The following is a 23,177-nucleotide window of genomic DNA, read 5'->3' as shown; positions in this document are numbered from 1 at the left end:
CTAGAGTTTTTTTTTTTTCTTTTTTTGGCGCAGGCCTCTCACTGCTGTGGCCTCTCCCGTTGCGGAGCACAGGCTCCGGACGCGCAGGCTCAGCGGCCATGGCTCACGGGCCCAGCCGCTCCGCGGCATGTGGGATCCTCCTGGACCGGGGCACGAACTTGTGTCCCCTGCATCAGCAGGCGGACTCTCAACTGCTGCGCCACCAGGGAAGCCCGTCTCTAGAGTTTTACATGCTCCATGTTTGGATGCTAAAGGATACCTTTTCTACTCATGATTGTCCTGAGTTTTAACTGTCACTTTTAGGTGTTTTGAAACACTGTCCAGAAAATCACTGACAGAGTCTCAGCTATTGATTTGTTCTAGAGCTTTGAGAAAACTCCCAAGCACTGGTGCTTCAACAGAATCATAGCATCTCATGGTTAGAAAAAGACTGCAGATATGGTCTCATAAAAGTTTCTCTTCTATGCCACATTCAACGCCTCCAGTGGAATCATCCAACCTCTGTTTCAGCACCCTGAGCAGGCTTCTCCAGACATCCGGTTACTAGTTATCAATATATTATAAAGCTCTGCTAATTAAGATAGTGTGGTATAGGGGCAAGAATAGACAAGTATATCAACAGAAGAGAATAAATAGTCCAGAAGCAGACCTATGTGCATTGGGTGATTTATGAGAAAGGGGTATGCGGTGGGGAAGAGGATGGACTTCTCAATAAATCATGCTAGGTCAGTAGGATACCCATGTGCAAAAAAAATTGACCTTGAACAAATCTATAGGACACATAGATAAATGTGAAAGGTAACATTTCAGCAGAAATCATAGAAGAATATCTTCATGACTTTGAGGTAGGCAAAGACTTCTTACACAAGGTACAAGGAATGCTAGCTGTAAAGGAAAAACCTTGCTAAGTGGACCACATTAAAATTATGTATTTCTCTTCCTCATCCAACACTGTCAAGAGAGTGAAAAGACAATTCACAGAACAGAAAATATTGATACAACAGACATCTGAAGAACTACGTGTATCAAAGATATAAATAATGCTTGCTGAACAATAAGAAAAACACAACAGAAAAATGAGCAAGAAATTCACAAAGGTACTTAATAAAGGAGGCTGGGGCTTCCCTGGTGGCGCAGTGGTTGAGAGTCCGCCTACTGATGCAGGGGACACGGGTTCATGCCCCGGTCCGGGAAGATCCCACATGCTGCGGAGCGGCTGGGCCTGTGAGCCATGGCCACTGAGCCTGCGTGTCCGGAGCCTGTGCTCTGCAACGGGAGTGGCCACAACAGTGAGAGGCCCGCGTACCACCAAAAAAAAAAAAAAAGAGGCTGTACAAGTGGCTCATAAACATGAAAAAGTTTCTAGTCATCAGGTGAATGCAAATTAAAATGGCGGTGTCTGTGTGTAACTGTGTAAACCTGTGTATGTTGCAATACACCCACTTGCTAAAATAAAAAAGGAAGATGGCGAGCAACTGGAACTCATATATATTATTGATGAGAGTGTAAATTTGTTTTCAGAAAATAGCCTGGCAGAATCTGTGACAGGAAATGATAAATAATGTGGCCTAGGAATTCCTTTCCTAGGTATACACCCAACAGAAATTCAAGTGTGCTCATCAAAAGAGTTCTACAATATTTATAGCAGCATTATCTATAATGGCCTCACACTGGGAGCAACCAGAATGTTTATCTGCAAAGACAGTCACACTTCTGGATTTATTTATGGATAAATAAACTGGGATAAATCCACAAAATGAAATATTACCTAACACTGAGAATGAACGGACTACACTTCTATGTGATAGCATAGATGCACCTCACGACATCATATTGAGCAGAAACAGCCAGACACAAAAGAGTACACAGTGTATAATTCTGCTTTGAGATTCAAAGACAGCTCAGTTAGTAAAATTAATCTATGACGTCAGAAGTGAAGGCTGACTGAGTGGTCAGTCCTGTATGGAGAAGCCAGCAGGAGGAGGTGCCTGAGGCGCTGGTGTTCAGTTTCTTACTTTGACTTCTGATTACACAGGTGTTTTCACTTTATGAAAATTAATTGAGTGGTATAGTTGTGATTGGTGCACTGATTTGTGTGGTATACCTCAACAAAATTAAAAAAAATCAAATCAGTTGTTCTTCAAAGGGGGAAGATATGGGTAAAAGCAGATTCTAATCAAAAGCTTCCTTTGCTCATCATGTTATATTAAATTGAAGAGGGAAAAGTCCATTGAGTAAAAAGGACATTAAAGTTAAAATAAACTATGCATCTTCTCTATATAAGTAGGAAAATTCTTTTTCCCTCTTTGAGTTTTGATGTAGAAGCTACGGTGAAATGTAAGAGCATTGACTTTGTGGGGAAGCCTGATAGACTGACTTCTGGTTTAATGATGTGCTTGCCCTTTCTCCCTCCAGCCACGTGGATAGATGAAGGCTGACCTTCTACCAACATCCATCTCTCCCTTTTGGTTCACCGTGGATGGCCCTCAGTGCTCAAGATACACCCGAGCTTTGTAAGTTCATTGCTGCTTGTGTGTTAGTCTCATCTCTCCAGTTAGACTGTGAACATCATGTAAGCCAAGACCTGGCATTTCTTATTTCTGTGTATTCTCCACCATACTAAGGAGAGAACGGATCACAGGGGCTCAGTAAATGCTTTCCATTGTAGAACGCCAGATGGTTCAGTCTGTGAAATCTGACGTCTGAGGAGTTAAGTCACTTGCCCAAGGTCATTGGCACAGTTATGTCTTCTGAGTCCAGCCAAGATCCCTGCATAGCCTTGGTGAGAAGAAACAAGCCATGCGCCTTCCGTTCTGTTCCCTTTGTCCTTAGTACTTCTTAGTGCAGAGATGCAAAGGTACAGCAACTCAATTTTGCTAATTCTGATAGTTTTGCTTGCTGATTCACTGAACAAATACTGCCTAAATGTGGGAACCCTTAGCTTTAGGGAGCAGGAACAATCTGTAGTCTTGAAAAGGCAAAGACAGTGAGTGACCTGGCTCAACTCAGTGTGCAGATCTGCAAAATGAGAACACATCAAGCTTTTGTGCACCTTCTATCCCTTTTCATTTACCTCCAGGGATGATGATAAAGTTCAAGGCCTTACAGATCCTGAAAGTTGTTGAAATCTAAACCTCAGTCTTTTGAAAAATTGCTCATTGTTTGTTAAGGATCACTTGAGTTCTTTTCAACAAAAATGCTTCTTCCAAGTCTAGATTATAAAAAGCTCAGTGTTAATTTAACCCACCGTGTGAACTCTCTCAACGTGGGTTTCCTGAAGTATGAAAATGAGGTAATTAGACAAGAAACGACCTGACTTTTAAGGCTCTATTCTGTAGATTCATTTGGGATCTAATCTATAGATTCATTAATGTAAATCATGACTAGCATCTCTTATAGACACAAACTATTAGTAAGCACGGGCTGCATGTTAATAAGCACTGTCCAGAGGTGTCATACATACGTGTATGTGTCTCTACTTGTGGGGGGGTGGAGAAAGAGACGGAGAGAGGGAGGGAGGGAGGGAGAGAGGGAGAGAGAATATGAATGTGAATGACTTCATGTCTTTTACTGAGCACTTATTACATGTCAGGTACCATGCTAAGTATTTTAAATTTCTTATCTTCTTTAATCTTTAATTCCAAAAAGTATTAGCTTCACTTTCTATATAAGGTGTGGCTGATTGTTTTTTTCCAAATTCCACCACCACAACCTCTCCCATTCCATGTGTTCTTCTTACAATGTGATTTTTGACAGTTGTCCTACTGAAGGGTAGACTATATGTTCCTTTCCTTTTGAGATGACTGGGCTGGTGACTCTGGCAGAAGTCACACCATGTGACTTCTCAGGGTAAGTCATGGAAGGTGCTACAGCTTCTGCTGCTTCCTTTTGGTCCCTTGTTCTTGGAACCTGGCCATCTCGCCATGAGGAAGCCCAAGCAGAGTGTGGAGAGGGCACGTATAGGTGTTCAGGATGACAGCCTCCACTGCCAGCGGTGTGAGTAAGTGAGCCTTCAGATGATTCCATGCCCCAGCTGTCAAGTCATCCACAGCCTTTTAGTTTTTCCATCTGAGGTCCCAGACATCTTTAAGCAGGGACAAGCCATCCCACTGTGCCCCTTTCCAAGTTTCCTGACCCAGGGAATCTGTGAACATAATAAAAGGGCTGTTGTTTTATGTCACAAGTTCAGGGTGGCTTGTTATGCAGTGACAGAGGCTCTGAGTTGCAAAATTAGTTGCCCAGGGTCACACAGCAAATTAGTGGGTTTTTTTTATTGTTTGTTTTGGTTTGTTTTTTTGTGGTACGTGGGCCTCTCACTGTTGTGGCCTCTCCCGTTGCAGAGCACAGGCCCTGGACGCGCAGGCTCAGCGGCCATGGCTCATGGGCCCAGCCGCTCCGCGGCACGTGGGATCTTCCCGGACCGGGGCACGAACCCGTGTCCCCTGCATCGGCAGGGAGACCCTCAACCACTGCGCCACCAGGGAAGCCCGCAAATTAGTGTTAAGAAGTAGAATTATGCCCAGGTCTAACTCCAGAGCTCATGTTCTTAATTACTCTCTTGAAAAAGCCTTGTGTATTTACAAGTCCTGCAAAACCAGTGTGTGTCACTCTGCGATACAGAGGAAACCGTCATAATCTGACCACTACGAAACAAAACCAGGTGCCCAGGAGATCAGGAGGGGACTGGCGGACAGTGTGGCTTGGCAGGAAGAGTCATTGCCCAGGTGATGAGTTTTGCCAGGGAAGCAGGCAGTTCAGATCCAGTTCCTGTCCAGTCTTGAGGTATGAAATAACCCTGGGATGGAGTGAATGATGCTGCCGGTATCCTCGAGTCATAACACTGCACCTGGCAGCCTTCCCCCTTCTCATGGTAACAGCACCCAGACTTCCCTCTGGCCAGTGCTGGACCAGGAGCACAGCCAGATAAAGAGAGGCACGTCAGTGAGTCTCTGAAAGCTCTTAGCAGAGAATAAATGATTGGTAGGCGGCCAGGGACAAAGCAGAAAGGAAGTACAGTGACAACACAAAAGAAGGGAAAGAAAATTAAGATTTTTTTTTTAACTATATGACTTTCGTAATGAAATATTCAAGTAACGCATGCAGTAACTTTTTTATTTTATTTTATTTTTTTTGCGGTACGCGGGCCTCTCACTGTTGTGGCCTCTCCCGTTGCGGAGCACAGGCTCCGGACGCGCAGGCTCAGCGGCCATGGCTCACGGGCCCAGCCGCTCCGCGGCACGTGGGATCTTCCCGGACCGGGGCACGAACCCGTGTCCCCTGCATCAGCAGGCGGACTCTCAACCACTGCGCCACCAGGGAAGCCCTCCCTTGTATATCTTGGTTCTTGCAAAGTCAGAGGTCTGTACTCAGGTTTCTTACTTTCTCACACCTGTCATAATGCTTAGCACTGTACCTAAGGCAAGGTTTATATCCTAAATGTTAGTCAGTTAAAATGTTTGATTGATTAATCCTCTCTTGGATCTGTAGAAATACATATCTACAGTAACCAGAAACAAAGCAAGATAAACTCCCTCTTCATTCTCTCTCCCCATTCTCAGAGTGGGGACCTACACAGAGAACAGGGCATGAAAGGGGAGATGAATACCACGTGAGTGCCTAGCCAGACTTCCACAGAAGGGAAGTACCTTTCTGCCTGACAGCTTCTTCTGTCTGCTGCTCAGGAGATAAATAACCTGGCAACAGCAGTGGCAGGGACTTCCTGAGTGCCAGAATCCTCTGAATTCCAGAAATTAGACCCTGGCTGACACGGTTCCATCCATGGTGGACCAAGCCTTAACACCAATCAATAAAGGTGCTCCACGGGGAGCAGGGAGTTACTTCCTGGCAGCAACCGAAGAACTGGCCCAACATTGCCCATTTTAGATTCTGTGTTTCTTGGGTGACACTCTAATGCCTATACAACAGGTTATAGGGCCCCCAAAGTCATGGTATTGAATGTATCATTAAACCTTGTGAGCTCCAAACCCGTGGCTAATGAGTCTCTAGGGATGACCTTGATTGACAGGTCCCCTGGCTCAGCATATGCCTGCTTCAGTGCCTTTGCTCACAGTGATTCCCTCACCAGAGATTTCCCTCTTCATTTCTCTTGCTTTTGTAGAAAATCTTATCGCATTTTTCAAGCCACAGTCCAATGCTTCCCAGAGGTCTCTTTTCACTACAACCCACACTAATATTTCCTTTCTCAGAAAAAAATCTAGCTTCAACTCTACATACCACAGAGTTTAGTCCTCAGTGACAGATTCCCCTAGTTCCCTGTGTTCCAAAGAGGCAGCAGGGTGCAGTGAAAAGAGCCTATAATTTGGGACCAGTGGGACGAGAACCCATTATTGCCATTATTATCCAGGCTATGCAATTCTGAAGGTCTTTACGAAGTAGCACAGGCATCCTTGTTCATCCACCTAAACCGCTGCATTGTGTTCCATTGGGTGATGAACCATCACATTTTTCAGTTGATGGTCAGTGGGCTACTTCTAACTTTTTAAAACAGCAGTGAAATGAAAATCCTTATACATACATCTTGCCACATTTGCACAATCATTTCTATAGAATAAATGTGTAGCCTCCAGATAGACCATACTTTTAAGGCCGTTTGTAATCCTTTTTGCCTTTCCCCCCCTCCATGTATGTCTAAAACACTACAGGTAAAAATATGCCCTCTCCAGATTTTAGCTCTGACTGTGGAATCTACCCTATATCCACAGTCACCTCCCAGCTGAAACCAAGAGGTTGGCCTCTCCAAAGCGGCACCAGTTGCATCTTTGCTCTTGTCTGTTTCGCCATCTGCCCCACCCAGCTGGCCGTGCTGCACACACTCTGGTTGGGGCAGAGCGCACTCCTAGGGGCTTACCTCTTCTTCCCCAGGAGATGGCTTTTAAGGACAAAGATACTGTAAGGAATATTAATGGAAGAAAACCCAAAGCAACAAAGGTCTGTTAAAAAAACGTTAGGGAACCCTACAGAAGAAAAAGGATGCTTTTTACTTCCATGAATTCTCACAATCCACAGGGAGCCCTAAGGGACCTTCAGAAGATTTTTGGTCATGGAAGACAACGGTGTGTCAAAGATAAAACACGAGTCTTTGAATCCAACAGACACAGGTTATAATCGCAGCTCTGCTGGGTAACCATGAACAAGGGGATTAATTGCTCTCAGACTCAGTTTTCTCATCTATAAAATGATGTTGACGTCCCTGAGCAGAGGTTGTCACGATGATTAGAGGTAACATCATATGACAGTCAAGAGAGTGCCTGATACATAGTAGGTGCAACTAAGCTAATCAATTATTACAGCTGTTTTCCCAGCAAAGAGAAGAGTAGAATGTTCCTGAACAGTGGGGTAACTGTCAACACTAGGATGACAGGGAACTTTGTTTTCTGGGTTGGTCTATTTAACTTCCTTTCCTCCAATTCTTCCTGCTTTTCCTCCACATTCATTGAAATACCAGGACTGAGTTGCCCCATGTTACACAGGTAGTTAGTGACAGCCAGAAATTCTCTCTCTTAGGTTGCTTTCTCTTCATTAAGTGCAAAATATGACATGGTCCTTAGAAGGCTACTTGTGAAAGTGCATGTATTCATTCAACAAACATGTGTTGAGTACTTAGAACACACAACACCCCGTGTCAGATTCTGGATGAGCGGCAGAGATAAGTTTGCCAGTATGTGTTTTGATAAGAAGCAGAAATGGGCAATGGTAGCTGAGGATTGAAGATATAAGATGCCCTTGGAGAGATTCAGATGACCATGGCGACAGCAACAACTATGTCAATAGCATTTACCATTTGTGCGTCAGCCAAGGCAGAGCTTTCCACGCATTATGTCATCTAGTACTCAGACTATCCCTTTGAAGTAGGTGTTTTTATTATCTCCATTTTCCAGAAGAAGAAACTGTGGCGCAGAGAAGTTATTTTCCCACGCTTACATAGCCAGTAAGTGGCAGAGCTAGGATTCAGCTGCAGGCAGGCCTATTCCCGAGTTCAAGCTATAACTATTACTGCAAAGCATAGCTTCCAGGGAGTAATTGGACTTGGGAGGGAAGCAGTGGGAAGGCAGTATTTGCAAAAGGGACGGTCACTGAGGGGGAAAGATGGGAGAGGGTGCTCCAAATAGAGGGAATGACCAGGCTATAAAGGCAGCCTGGGGCTGGGGAAACAGAATGAAGCAGAATCTGGCTTGGCTAGAGCCTTGGCTGGACCTGGGAATCCAAGGGACGCTAGCCGTAGATGGGAGCTGGGGACATACCAGGAACCATCTTGCTCCCATTTTGAAGAGGGGAAAGCGGGACAGAGAGGGGAAGTGACTCACGCAGCGGGCTAGCAGACTGAGACTGAGCTTCCTTCTAAGATCTTTTACCACCCCCTCCCACCCTGTGGGCCCGCTGCCTGTGACACAGCGGCTCCTGGTTCCCCCCTTGGGAAGGGCTCCATTCTGCTCTCAGCAGCCACTGTGCCTCCTCATTTTAAGGTTCTTTCTCCTTAAGCCACCAGGTACACAAGGTGACTGTCATCACGTAGGTCTGTCGTTTCTGTGTTAGTGGAATGCGTTATCTTCTGCTAGCTACCTTGGGCTTCATTCACCTATGATCTTGCTTGAACACAGGCTGGCATAGAGGTATTCATTTGCCACAGTTGGATGGTGGTACTTAACTCATATTCAAAACCATCAGGCTCCCCATAGGACTCTGAGCATACATCCCCCATCAATTCAATTAATTATGCTTTCATTTTTCCATTTTTAGAACTCAGTACTTCTTTCCAGGTGAACAATTGGGTCTCTGGATCTCAGATGCTATATTTCCAGAGAGGGTTTAAAAAGAAATGGGGGTGGGGGCCTTCCCTGGTGGCGCAGTGGTTAAGAATCCGCCTGCCAATGCAGGGGACACGGGTTCGAGCCCTGGTCCGGGGAGATCTCACATGCCACGGAGCAGCTAAGCCCGTGCGCCACAACTACTGAGCCTGTGCTCTAGAGCCCGCGAGCCACAACTACTGAAGCCCGCGCGCGTAGAGCCCGTGCTCCACAACAAGAGAATCCACCGCAATGAGAAGCCCGCACACCGCAACCAAGAGTAGCCCCCTCTCGCCACAACTAGAGAAAGCCCGCGCGCAACAACGAAGACCCAATGCAGCACACACACACAAAAAAAAGAGGGGGTTCTCTCCAGGAAAATGTAGATCCCACGAAGATGTAGACGGGCCTTTGTGGATATAGAGTTGTGGGGACTGTCTTTTTTTTAGTGCAGCCCTATTCACGGCCTGGATTTTCCAAGATACGTGAAAGGACATAAGAACATAGCAATCAGTTTTTTATCCTTCGAACCAAAAATGAGGGCTGTGGGGGAGAGGAGAATTCCTTTTAAAAAAATGTATAAATATGATATTCCAAGTGTGCCTAAATGCATTAAAGGCACAGTGGTGTTTCATTCTCCCCAGCATTCTTCCAGGGGTCCCCAGCTGATGACCTAGGTGTGCTTTGGTTTCATCTGCAGAGTTCTCCTGGCAGTGACTGTCCAGGGCTGAGTGGGAGCAGCCCCTCTTTAGCTGACACAGGCATGCCCAGTTCAGCACAGCTCCTAGCTGACCCCTGTTTTTGTGTTACTGAACGTATGCTGGTTATCTGTGTGACCTTGGCTAAGTCCCTTCCCCTCCCTGTAAGCCAGAAGCTTCACCTATCGAACTGGGATGGGGGTGTTGCCTACATTTTATTTTGTTTATTGCCTGCCTTCTCTCCCTAGAAAGTAAGCTCTAGGAGGGCAGGGGTTTTTGTGGGCTTTTTTCTCTCCTACAATTAAACTGACTTCCCCAGCAATCTAGAGAGAAAGAGAGAACAATTTGACTTCCCCCTTGCTGGTGGCTGAGAGGCAGAAAATGATGCTTTTCATTTGCATGTCCAGCAAAGCTTTTACCCTCCTGTCACTGCCTTCCTTTGAATATTTCCATCTGGCTTGCACAGGCTCTGAAGCGTCTACTACTGTGCTTCCCCATGGTCTGCAAAACTGCTCAGTATCAGAGCCTGGCTGTGGGTCTCGCCATCAGCCAATGGTTAAAGTTGAAAAGGAAGGACGCACTGAGCTGGAGTCCCCCAGTGATGGGGGACACACTGTCCCTGCACAGATCACCCCTGTCACAGCTGCGGTACCTGTTCATGGCGAGGTACATTCCCCCCCATCAGGGTTAATGTACTGGGGTGAATCCTCTGTGAACTCCTCCTGGTAGCCTGGCCTGCAGGGGCAGCAGGGTCCCGGCAAGGCTTCTGCCCTCAGAGGCCATGCCCAGGGCCTCACTCCCCTGGCAGGTAACACACCACAGGGCAGCGAGCAGGCAGATCCTGGGCTCGGTGTTGGCTGCAGTTGACTGGTGCGATTTCAGGCTGCCCCATGGACCTTGCTTCTTACACTTCTAACCCGAGTTCCCTGAACAACCTCCTAGCTCAATGGCTTTCAGACTTTAATGCCCAGCTGCCCTGGGGGAAGGGGAGGGCTTGTGAAATGTGTATTTCTCTCTCCAACTGCAGAATTTCCAATCCCACGGACCTAGGGTGGGGCCTGGAAATCTACATTCTTACAGGCATCTCAGGTGATTCTGATGCAGGGTTCCCAGCAGAATCCCTCATACCTGGTCCCAAGACCCAAAGCATCTAACACACATTTCTTGCATCAGCGCTGTGCACACATCCTTATGACACTGTTCCTTGCAGCAGTGAATCTGTGTACTGAATGAGGATTATGCTTTCTAAAGATAAACTATTTCACACATTCAGGCTGCTTCCGTCAACTTCCCTGAATGTTTACCCCGCTTCTTTCCCCTGCAACACTCCAGTTACATCAATATGGGAAAGGGGAAGGCGTTTCCATGCCCATCTCTGGGAGGGAAGCGGGGAGAACAGGAGGTGGAAGGGGGAGGTTCCTCATCACCCCTCCATGCACTGTAATACTGGCTGCTGTGAAAGTTCTGTGTAAATGTGAAGGTCAGGCTGCCATCGTTTATCAGCTCTGTTCATTGGCTACTCTGTTCCCGTGGTGAATCGGTCTCAGGGCCCTCCACAAGCACATTAACTGGGGCAGGGGCTGTGGTAGAGGGTTCCCAGAGACCTCCAATGTGCTATCACTTCCCCGCTTTAGAATTCTTCTCGCTGAGAGTAATTATCTCTACTAGGTGGAAATAATTATCACACATTCTGTCACATTCTAAGATCAGGAATACAAAAGTTCTGAAAGCTGAAATCATAATTTCCCATTTTCCTCTCTTCCCCTAGGACCTTCCAAACCCCTCTCCTTTTCCTTACTAAGGTCATCCAATCCCAGCAAAGTAGAAGCCAAAGGGGAGGTAGGGTCCGTGGGAATAAAGAGTTGAAAGGCTCACTGTTAGTTCACTTGCAGGCAGTGGAGCCTGGGATGAGACTGCAGGGTAGGCAGCACTGGACTGGGCGGCAACAGGCCAGAGGCATTGCCTTGGTGACCTTAGAGAAAATCCCTTTCCCCTTTGGAGCCTCAGTTTTCTCATCTGTAACGGGATGGATGAACTAGATCATTCTCATGATCGGAGCCAGACCTAAAGGTCTCTGGAATTGTGGTTCCATGTTTTCCAACTGCTCCCTACCTCTTGGAGACACCATTGACTTTCCCCTCGCCTCCCTTTCAAATATCCAGTCTATCAGCAAGGGCTGTCAATTCTAGTTTCAGAGTAGACCACTAATCCATCTCCATGCCCATCATAATTTCCATCACTGTAATTGCCCCTAGACAGACGTGTGAACCTATTGCTTGGTCCCTCTGTTTCCACTCTTGACTGTTCTCTGCTTTAATTCATTTTCCTCATAGCTCCCCAGAGGAGTATTACAGCATGTAAATCAATCCTTCCCTCGCTTAAAACTCTCCAGTGCCTTCCCATTGCATTTAGAGTAAAACTTTAAATCTATACTATGGCCACGGTGCGTGATCTGGCCTCTGCCTACTTCTCTAATAATACAGCTCTGTGTAAGCTTAGCTCCTTCTTACCTATCTGCTCCTTGGAGGAACTTTCTCAGAACACCCTAAGTCAGTCCCCTTTAATTCCACTTCCTTTATTATCTAGTGCTTCGGCAGATTCATTTTATTCACAGTGCATCACAGTTTATACATTCACAATTGTTTATGTAATGTCTGTCTTACACCACTGTACTCGCCATCACCTTGAAGGAAAGACTCCCGCCCCCTCATGCTCCATCATCAGTATATCTTCACATCCTCGGGACCCAGCACCCTGTGCTGCACCTCACGGGCAATCAGTAATATCTGTTGAATAAATGAATGACATTGGCCACAAATAGGGTCAAAAGCTACAGAAAGGAAAGTTGGGGGAACTAAAGATAAATTTTGCCTGGGATGATTTTTGCCCTTCCTTTAATATATCCCTTCTCAAAATGTTCCTGTCCCTGAAAAAAGAAATCTAAAGTATCTATTAAAAATAGGTCTTTGGGCACAAGACACAGGCCTGCAAAGGCAACTCATGGATGGCATTCTTAATATCTTACCATCAACCTCATGAAAAAAGTTGTAATTTGTGATCATAGCTCAACTGAATTTTAACTTCGAATGTTAAAAAAGGCTATATGAAAACAATTTCTCATAGAAACATTTTAAAGGGAGGAGAGAAGAATCTTGAAAGCAAATTGGCAGCATTTACTGGCATATATCACTAAAGGTGCTATTTACATATTATTTTGTCTATTCATGGTGCTGGTGAACAAAACATTGACTTGGGTGCTTGGCCGGTGCTGCCGGTTGACTCACCAACATCCATTCCAACCCCTTCCATTTTAGAGGCTAAACAACCTAATTCTTGCCATTTCCACTAGAAGTGATTGTGGGCCACTGTTCTGACTAATGAGATATAGACAGAAGGAGATGTCCACTTGGGGTGGGGAGTATATTGTTAAGCTTTTGGTTTCCTGATCCAAAGAGACGGAACTGGCTGCAGTACGTTTTCTCCCTCTTGCTGCTTGAACATGGACGTGACATCTGGGAGCCGCCATTTGGGGCACGTGAGAAAAGGCTGGGGCAACCATAGCACAGCAGACCCCGATTTCACTGAACCATGAGCCACTGTCTGCCTCCACTCTCCTTATAAGAAAGATAACTCTCTAGCTGTTCATGTTACTCTGGTCAGATTATTGCGTTACTTGCAGACAGCCACATCTGGTCACATTTCGTTGGCTTTTGGTTAATAGACTTTAATATAAATATTGATGAGATTAAGAAAAGATAAAGCTACTTGTGTATGCATGCAGATACATGCAATTTAGGTGGAACTTAATCCCCCAAGTTCTAAATTTGTGAGGATTTATGATATATTCTGTTAGTAAATAGCAAGAACAATTAATTGAAGCTTATTTGAGAAGATGTTTGAGTATAAAAAGCCCTTAAAAATACCTCCTGCTGTAGCCCCAGGGTGTCTAGTGCTATGCATATCAGAGGCTCATGAAACTTTGTTGACTTCATCAGGAAATACGTAAACAACAACAACAAAAGCTTCCACTGGTGTTTGCGCTTGTCTGCTTGGCTCTGGTTCTCATCACTGTCCTAGCATCCTTGTGTTTTTGTCTGGCCCTAGTGAGGTGAAGTATGAACGTTTTCTCTTTAGCATATATTCCCAACAAATGTTGTGATGCATATTCTGACTCTTAGCGGGGTTTATGCAGGTCCCTAAGTGCTGGAATTGGCTGAGCTAGGCGTGGCAAGCAAGAGTCCATCTCAAGTGGATAAAACTCCTTTTTCTGCCAGGTAGACTCTTCTCTGCCTGTCAGACCCCTAAATCCAAAATCCTTCCTCCCAGTCCCTCTGAGGGGGAGCCTCAGAAATACAGGTATTGCTGGTCTCAGGAGTGAACCACCGTTCTGCTTTGTCCGTGGACTTCCCCAGAAGAGAGAGGTCCAGTGGCTTTTCAATCAGTGTGAGCAGTGGCACCCTTTCTTCTAGTGAAGTTTAGCAGAAGTCCAATATAGAAAATCGATAAAAAGAATTGAAAATAGCTTCTCTTTTGTTGTGCTTCCTGTGTGCTGGCTGGATACTGTGTTATGGGTTCTATATGTATCAATCTCTCTTAAACCTCACAACAATACTAGGGTTGTTTCCCATTTTACTGGTGAAAATACAGAAGCATAGAGTGGAGTTGTTTTATTAAAAATGGGAAGGAAGGCGGCTTGGGTTTCCTGTTTGGTCACCTCAAGGTCAATTCCTAAGGTAGCCTCGTGGAACCCTCAGGAGTCCTGGAAACACAGTTTGAAAATCCTCTTCTAGTCAGAAGTCACAAACGCACATACCCTTTCATGGGCAGCTGAGTCACACAGGAATGAAGCTGATCACCTGGGGGCTGTGGTCAAGTGGGGAATACACGCATCAGCTCAGGAGGGCAGCTGCCGCTCAGTTTTGGACCATCATTGCCAAACTGTGCAGGTTACACAGAAACATGCCCGGTAGAGGATTCAGTTTGTGGGTCACTGACTTGAGACTTCAGGAGGAATGGTGAGGAGTGTGAAAACACAGCCTGAGGTCAGTCCACAGGGGTGCCATTAGCGGGTAAGATGCCCAGCCATGAAGGAAATAAAGGAGAAAAAAAAAGCCCAGGGGTCTTCTCAGACACATGCATGTTAGGATGGCCCATTATACTGAGTAGCGAAGAATCATTTCTTCCCATTGTTTACCTACTGGCCTGAGTTATTTTTAAGCAAGCCCTTCCCCTTCTTGGTTGTCTCTGCTCTTTACCATGTGTTTGCCAGTACTGGCCAGGCATCCAGTCTCACACCTCGTCTCCCACGCAACCCCCCCTGACTGTCTTCTTATTTAAAGAAAAACAAGAGTATAATGGTGAACGATGAGACAGTCTAAATTATACAGCAGGCAAAATGAGTCCTGAGGGAAGCTCCTTAGGAAGATTTTATTCCATTGCCACTTAGGAATATTGGTCCTCGCTGACACCCAAATGCGAACCAGGTGGTAAAGATGCCTCCAGGACGTGTCTGTGAGGCCTTGGTATTTATGCAGTTACGCCCCCAGAAAGTGAGAGTGTGTGCAGATCTATTCATGCAGCCCGATTCTAAGCCATGCCTCCCTGCGTGCTTTAGAAGCTTGGTATCTATAAGCGACTGCCTACTGATTAAAGAGCTCATAGACATTAAGCAACTGTAAAAGGAAATACAGTCAGCACTTATTTATTTGTGACATGAACTTTCCAGAATATAGTTGAAAGAACGTTACACACAAAGACAGAAAGGGGGTCAGTAAATTTGGGAATTGGTGTAGGTTGGTAGTTTTCAGATTTCTTGTTTCCCCTCTCCATTCCACTTTTCCTTCTTCCTCCCTCCCTGCCTCCTCCCCTCCCCTCCCCTTCCTTTCCCTCCCCTCTCCTTTCCTTTCTGTTCCGTTTTTCAAAAGAAATTGTATTCACAAGCCCAGTACGTAAAACAGACAAAAATGGCGCTACTCATGTCTCCTGTGGGGGCTGAAACCTCACTGATTTGGTCACCCCAGTACTCTTAGTATGATGTCTGAAGCATTTCTAAGAAACTTCATTTTCCAACCGTAAGAAACAAATTTACATCACCGTTGGAACTAGATTATTTCCAAGATCTTTCTCAGAACCAAGAAAAGAAGAACCATTTTCTCTTAAAGATGAAGAAACCAAGGTCTACAAGGGCCAGGTGACTTGTCCAGAGACACACAGAAAGTGCTAGAACCAGAGTGAGAACCCACTCATAATTCAGTGCTCCTTCTACCCCTCGGAAATAGTTCAGGATGGGGGTTGAATCTTGACTCACCTAGCTATTAGCTGTGTAACCTTGGAAAGATATTCAGCATTTCTGTGGTCCCTCATTTGTAAAAGGAGGTAGAATGAGAATCCCACCTAATGCTTCTGCAAAGATTCAATGAAATAAGGCATGTAGAGGACTCAAAACCTTGCTTACTATATGTGGTAGGTTCTCAACAGATGTTAGTCGTACCGTACTGTCCCCCATCCTTTCTCTGTACCTTTCGGCTACAGAACATTAGAGTCGTGATTATCCCTGTTAATCTTGACAGAGCACATCACCCAGATAGCAGATAGACCTGATCAAGGCACAGGATGTGTCCGTATAATCCACAGCACGCAACGGACAGCTGACAGTAAAGCATAGTTGAAAAACCGAACACTATAAAGTCTGGAAAAAATTCCCACCCTTGATTTCCCAGTATTTGTTTTTTCCTGTATATATGGCATTGAGCAAAGGGGTTGAGAAGAGCTGACTCACCTTGGAGAAATGTCACATCCTTGCTGCATGAAGGCTCCCAAGGAGAACCACAAGCTGTTGAATATCCCAAACTCATTGGACTGGTCACTGGTTGTCTGGTCCCGCCCTTCCTCAAACTCTTCACTGTGCCATTCGTAGGGGCTGAAGCGGCTGACCAGGAAAAGGACAACACTCACTCCAATGTAGGCGAAAACGATACACATCCAAATCTCATAAGCCAAAGGATCCAGGAAGGAGAAGACCCCTGGCTTGGACTTCTGTGGCTTTTTTATCATGATGGAGATCCCCAAACTCATAAATGGTTTGGAGAAATCTATCACCTCTTCCCGGACCAAGGTGATAGTTAAAGGGGCCACGGCCACATCTGCTCTCTGCAAAAAAAACACACACACAAAAGAAACGCCCTTGAGTTCACCAGCTCTCTGTTCTCTTATTTTTCTCTTCCCTGTGAATATTCTTTTGTAATCTTAAAGGATGTGAGAGTTGGAAAGAACCTTAGGAGTCCAAACCCTCCTGCTCCCTATAAAATATTTATGGTAAATGGATGATCGGCTCAGTATCTCACAGGAGAGATGATCCCATTCTTCGACAGTTCTAATTGTTAGGGGAGTCTTCCTTACCTTACGGAAGGGGGCTGTCATAATATCTGTTATTTTTTGCCTGCCCAGCAGCCATGCCTTCTTCCTCTGGAAGAAGAACTACTCCTGCCCCACGCTCAGTCCTCCTGGTTCAAATGGGACTGATCACCCTGGTTATGAGATGAAGCGTATCACCCAGGTTTGGCCATCGGTGTACACTACTCCCCTGGCCAGAATGGTCCATTCAAGGATGACCCAAATCTCTTTGGGCCTCTTTAACGAGCATGAGTCCTGAAAGTCAGAGTGAGAGATGATCCGTGATGAAATAATTTGAGTCACCCTTAATTCAGGGCTTACCCTGGACTCCCTGGGATCATATGTCAATATACTCTTTTGTTTGTCCTCAGGAACATGATCCAATCAGTCTGTTTGCTTAAGCCAGTTTGAGTTGGGCTTCTTTTACCTGCAACCAAGACAGCCCTGGCTAACAAGTGAAGGCAAATTTCACTCAGTAAATATTTACTGGGTGCTTATTATGCGTAAGCCCTAGGCTGGAAGGGAAGCTGTGGTCTCTACACTCAGGGAATTACAAACTAGTAGGCGAGATTAGTACTCACACACACAATTTCCCAGTCTATAGACTGGAGGCATGCTGTCTAAGAGATACAGAATGCTACAGGAGGTCAGGAAGGAAGGAATTCTGGCTGGGGAGATCAGGGACTGCGCCATCAGAGAGGTGACATATAAATTGGCACTGAAGTGAGAGTAGGATTTCAACAGGTTGCTCGGGTACAGAATACATTCCCAGAGAAGGGAATCATGTGAGGAAAGTAGTTTCTCTCTGGCAGAGAGAAAGTAAAGTAGTATCACAATTGTTTTTTTCAAGGAGACTGCTAAGAAGTGCACAAATAACTCAGTTTTAAAAATTCATGTAGATAAACATAAAATGGTTGCAAGAAATGTTCATCTTTGTGCATCCGGCATGTGGAGTCACCAGCCTTGCTCTTCTGTCTTTCCTACCTCTGCCTAATGGCAGAGGCACTGGCATCTCTGCTATAAAATCCACTGCTCTCTTGGCCTGAAATCAAGAGATCCTGGAAACCTAACACGGTTCCATGGACAGATGCCATGACATGCATTTTTGAAATGAGAGGCATGTCTGTGCAAGTCTATTGGAGGCGGATGGCTTTCTCTTATGATGCTGCGTAACAGTCCAGATGTGAGGCTGGGGACAGATGCTGTGCAGACTCCGGCCCCGCCCAGCTGCCGGCTGATGTTGCTTAGGAAAGATTTCCTCTGGTTACTCTCATTGGCTGAGATTTTTGAGAAGGCCTTTTACATGGAATAAAAAGGCTGGCCTTAGAATGACTTAAGTTTCTCACTTATAGAAAGAAGCTTTCTGTAAAGCAATGTGGGATTGAATCTGTATTTCATAGTAATTCTTTTTTTTTCCCTAACACCCATTGCATAAATCTTGATACTTTTTACAAACACTTATAAGCCATTGCCAGGAAGAAGATATCTCTTCTTTCCTCTGTAACCTAACATAGGTAGAAAAGGAATGGGGGATAAAAGTCATGGAAATGACTTAGAGGGAATGACCACAAGTTACCCAAAAGGGAGGTGGATGTCGAGCTTCTAAAGTGGTAAAGGGAATTGAATGGATTTGTCTGATGCCTCCGGATGTGAGTTAATAAAAGGGACTGTGAACTGGAAAAAAAGTCACAAAACCACATCATCTCATTGCTTAGTTCATTTAGCAGTTCCAAGATTGATTCCACGGAACATTATTTTTAGAAGGATGTTAATAAGTATAACATGAAAATAAACACAAATGTAAACAGACTACTTTGAGGTCGGACTTCTCGGAACCTTTAAAAGACCACTGTGCACTGAGAATTTCCAAGAGGGGTAAGTAGATACAGTGTTTCCAAAAGTCTTTGGCCATGGACCCCTGAGGGTCTTCAAAAGGCACCCATATGCATAGGAGACACACACAGTGGGAGATGCTTAAGTTCAGTGGCCTCATTTTGCAGATAGGAAACCCAGGTCCAGAGAGGAAGGGTGGTTTGTGCAAAGCAGCAGTGTTTTCAGCTTGTTTGATGTTGACTGAGAGGCTTCAGGAGCTGATTTCCAGCACCTGAGGAAGTAACTGGACCTCTGTAGGATCAGTCAAGGGCAATGCTCATCTGGGAAATTAGACCTGGCCACTTTGCTTTGTGACTCACTGACCACGTGCCCTCGAGTGAGATGGTTTTCCTTTTGGATGTCAATTTCCTCTTTAGAAAAAGAGGCATAATAAATTTTGCTTTATCTATTGGAGAGCAGTGTTTTGTGAGAGTCAAAAGAATCCAAATACGTGAGGGTACTGTGACCCGTGGGCATTTCACAGGTGCTCAAAATTATTCTCTTAAACAGATGTCTTGTGACAGTGATTCTCAAACTTGAGCGTGCAGCACATCCAAAGCACCTTGGGGTTTTTTTTTAAACCACAGATGGCAGAACTTCTAGATCACTGGGTCTGGAGAGACCTGAGAATTTGCATTTCTAACAAGTTCCCAGGTGATGCTGCCGCTCCAGACTTTGAGAACTGCTGACCCAGGAGATCCCCAAACAAAATACATCTGGAAAAAATCTTGGGTAAGAGAGTGAACCGTGTTGATGCAGTGGGTAAGAGCAAAAATTGAAGAAAATGATCAGGGATGGAGATCCACTCTGAGCCAGGCGCTGTTCAGGGGAATACTAGCCACCCCAGCCCTGGGATCGAGGATTCAGGGGTAACCTTGGAGGAGGTCAGTGGCTCGCAGGAGTCATGTAGCCAGTAAGCTGGCAGAGTCAGAATTCAAATCCAGGTGTCTGTCTCCCAAGTTCACTCTCTTTCTGCTTCATTAAGACAAAGAACAGGCAAGAATGTCCCTGAGAATCAGGCACAAAGCCATACCCATGCAAGAAGCAGAAATTTCTTTTGCAGCCTGTGGCATCCGAGAATGCAGACACTGTTGCTATTGTCATCACTGGTTAATAGTGGCCTTAGAGTCCAGTGCTCAGATGGTATGATTTCTACAGAGGCAGTATGTCCCAGCATGCAGCGTAAGAGCCAGGGCTGCATGTCCCGACGCTGCTCTGTGTCCTTTGCCAAACTGCCTAATCTCCCCGGGTCTCAGTGTCCTCATCTATAAAATGTGGTAAATAATCGTATCTACCTTCTGGGGTTGTTATGAGGAGTAAGTGAAATAACATGGGTATTTAGCATAGTGCCTGTCATATACTACGTGCTGACATGCTACTATTGTAATTGTTGATAAGAGCAAAAGGGAGCAAAAGGAAGGCGAGAGACACCCTGGTTGACTTAGCCTATTTAACAGGCACAGAACGGAGAGATCTGGAGGCCTCCGAATGAATTTTTCTGATCTTGCTGGTCATTTGTGGCTGAGAGATGCTTTCCCCAAACCCCTCTATTCTTCCTCGGTTGCGGGGGGCGTTGCAGAAAAAGAAAGCCAAACTGAAAATCCAGAGAGGGCATCCATTTGGGCCCATCGTGGAGTTTTCAGAATACAGTTTTTTTTTTTTGCGGTTCGCGGGCCTCACTGTTGTGGCCTCTCCTGCTGTGGAGCACAGGCTCCGGACGCGCAGGCCCAGCGGCCATGACTCACGGGCCCAGCTGCTCCGCGGCATGTGGGATCCTCCCGGACCGGGGCACGAACCCGTGTCCCCTGCATTGGCAGGCGGACTCTCAACCACTGCGCCACCAGGGAAGCCCCAGAATACAGTTTTTACTGGGCAGAGGGACAGGCCTTGTGGAGGTGAGGGGAAAGGGGAGGGCTAGCAGTTGAAGCATCCAGAGGTAATTTTGGTTTGTCACTGATGAGCCAGTGACCCATGACTAATGGCTGGCTACTGGGGGGCTTGCCCTTAGGATAATCATATCATTGTTCTGCTCAGATCATAGGCCTTTTCTAAGGGAACATGGGATGAAGGTAAAGATGAATGTTGTTGGAGGTGAAAAGTTCACAGTAGTTGCCATGGGGATGACCTTAAGAGCTTGATGGAGGTTCCCATGGAAACCAACCTCAAGATGCAGCATTAATCACCCATATCTCTATCATTTCACCCATGGGGCTTCCCAAAGGTGAGAGGCAATAGAGGAGGAGAGAGGGTAGAAGCACGTCCCCCTTCTCAACTCATTAACCATCTTCCCAGGTTATCTCAAAAGCCACCTTCCTAGAAAGAATTTTCTTTGTTCCATTTCTTTCTTCTTTGAATTCCCTCTGTATGGCTCTCATGGCCATCGTGACTCCTATTGCCTTGATCTGAGACAGTGAGATTTTAAAACCTCTTAAATGGGTGCTTCATCCTGACCAGAACTCAACACTGGCTTGCGGCTTGGCATATGCTTCTGTTCAGAAACCCAGCCTGCAGTCTTTAATTTCTATGAGTGAAGCTCTGGTGGTCTCTTTCCTGCATGTGGTGGCAGGATTCTTCTTCCATTGCCTTTTGTTGTTCCTCTACTCAAGTACCTTCATGATCTTCCAGTGCCCACTGAATCAATCCACACTCTTTCCCTTGTCATTTCTTACTCAGACTTTATCCCTGACTACTCATCCCAAGCCCTCTACAAAAATCATCAGTGTTTTCTCATTCTCCTTTCACACCTTACTTATTTCCATCACCATTCCATAGTTTATACTTTAGAAATTCTTGGGCTGCCTTTCTATTTGAATATGGCCGTGTTCAAGCTCTACATCTTTCTGGAGGGCTAGACACACTCATATTAGCCTTTTGCCTGAACCTTGATTCTCTGCTGTCTTACCATTCTCTCATTGTCTTTTCTACCCCATAAAATGTTAAAATCCTTGGGGACAGGGATCAGATCTTTTACTTCTCAATGATCCCTTAAACACTTAAAACAATTCAGGGCATTCATTGGCTTCTCCAAAATGCTTCAGTTTATTGAAGACTTTATAGCAATTGTGTGTGGTCTTATTTCAAGTGTGGTGAATGGAGTAGACCAATCCCTATTCACAGATAACTGTTACATAAGGCAGGGTAAGCCATAAAAGAAGCAGAAGCTAAATTCTACAAGGAAGGCAACGACAGTTAAAAAGGGTTCTCCCCATACCTGTTACGGGGAGAATGAAATGACATCTTGGAAAAAGTAGTATCTGATACAGGTTTGGGGAGAAGGGTGAGATTTTTAGAGGTGCAGAATGGAAGGGGACTAGAGAACAGAGTGACTCAGGGTGGTGTAGCTGAAATGGAAGGTGCTAGAAAGGGCAAGTAACTAGAACATTTGGTTGTATCCAGGCTACCCCCAACACCAGGGAAGAAATTCATATTGAGGGAGACATAAGGGACTGAGCAGGGAAGTAACAACTCAGCGGTCTGCCTCAAGAAAACTGATCTTGAAGCTAAACTATCACCTGTATTGGATGACGATCAACTGAAGTCACAGGACTGAGCTGAGTTTGGCTGAAGGAGCTGGGACCAGGAACCTGAACAAAAAATGTCTTCAGATATGGGATTTTTGGACTCCTCATCTTTTCGGCATCAGTAATACTAAATCATGGGGTCTAATAGGCATCTATGGGCAGGGCCAGCCAACCACCAAATGATTTCCTGTCAACCTCTCTGCCTCCGCTTCCAATTGCCCACCCTGTAGGGAACTTACTCCATAGACCAGCTCTCCCACCATGCCATTCCAAGCCTTTGTGTCAGGGTCGCGGGCTCCATATTTCCCATCACTGACGATCTCAAGACGGTAGGAGTAGCCCACATGCTTGGCAATCTCTGCTGCCAGCTCTACACAGTAGCCCTCGTAGCGGTCATTGCCTTCAAACTGGTTGGCATTCTTCTTGAGCATCACATAAGGATCTTCCTGGTGGAGAAATGGGAGACAGAGAATGTGGGTTTTGGGTTCACTCTTGCGGAGGGAGGCCTTTGGCGTGGCAGAGGAGGATGTCTCCAACATTGCTAAACTTTGGGGAAGTCTCTCTGGCCCCTAAATCCACTTCCTGCATTTCTGCTCCTCCCATTACAAAACTTCTTGGGTTAAGGAAGCAAACTATTAAAATAGAATGTTTCACTGAGACGCCATGCCTAGCTTTTCAAGTTGTTCCAGGAGCTCTTGTATTTTTGGGAGGTGTTAGGGGAATAACCCTTAAATAGGCTCCAACTGTCTCATCACTGAAAATCACAGCAGCTTTACTTATACTCACTGTAGGTGCTGGACTTTAGGGAACTTGCTTTGAAAATGGCTTCTACTAAGGAAGGGTAGAGTCAGAACCACTACAATTTAGTCTCACCCTTATGTTTTTTTTTT

At 45.6% G+C, this 23,177-nt stretch overlaps 1 protein-coding gene across 4 annotated transcripts in view; it reads right to left on the bottom strand.

Moving 5' to 3' along the window:
• GRIA1 (glutamate ionotropic receptor AMPA type subunit 1) overlaps positions 1-23,177 on the bottom strand; it is a 302,524-nt gene that overhangs the window by 69,899 nt on the left and 209,448 nt on the right. For all 4 annotated transcript variants that reach the window (XM_060146492.1, XM_060146493.1, XM_060146494.1 and 1 more), the window contains 2 exons: positions 22,527-22,733; positions 16,281-16,651 (listed from right to left, as the gene is read on the bottom strand). In XM_060146492.1, coding sequence (XP_060002475.1) covers positions 16,281-16,651; positions 22,527-22,733 — 578 coding nt within the window. The remainder of the gene's footprint in view (positions 1-16,280; positions 16,652-22,526; positions 22,734-23,177) is intronic.

This window comes from Lagenorhynchus albirostris, chromosome 3, assembly GCF_949774975.1.
Source record: "Lagenorhynchus albirostris chromosome 3, mLagAlb1.1, whole genome shotgun sequence".
Lineage (NCBI taxonomy): Eukaryota > Metazoa > Chordata > Mammalia > Artiodactyla > Delphinidae > Lagenorhynchus > Lagenorhynchus albirostris.
The sequence above is the reverse complement of the archived record's forward strand: the minus strand, read 5'-3'. Positions and strand labels throughout refer to the sequence as shown.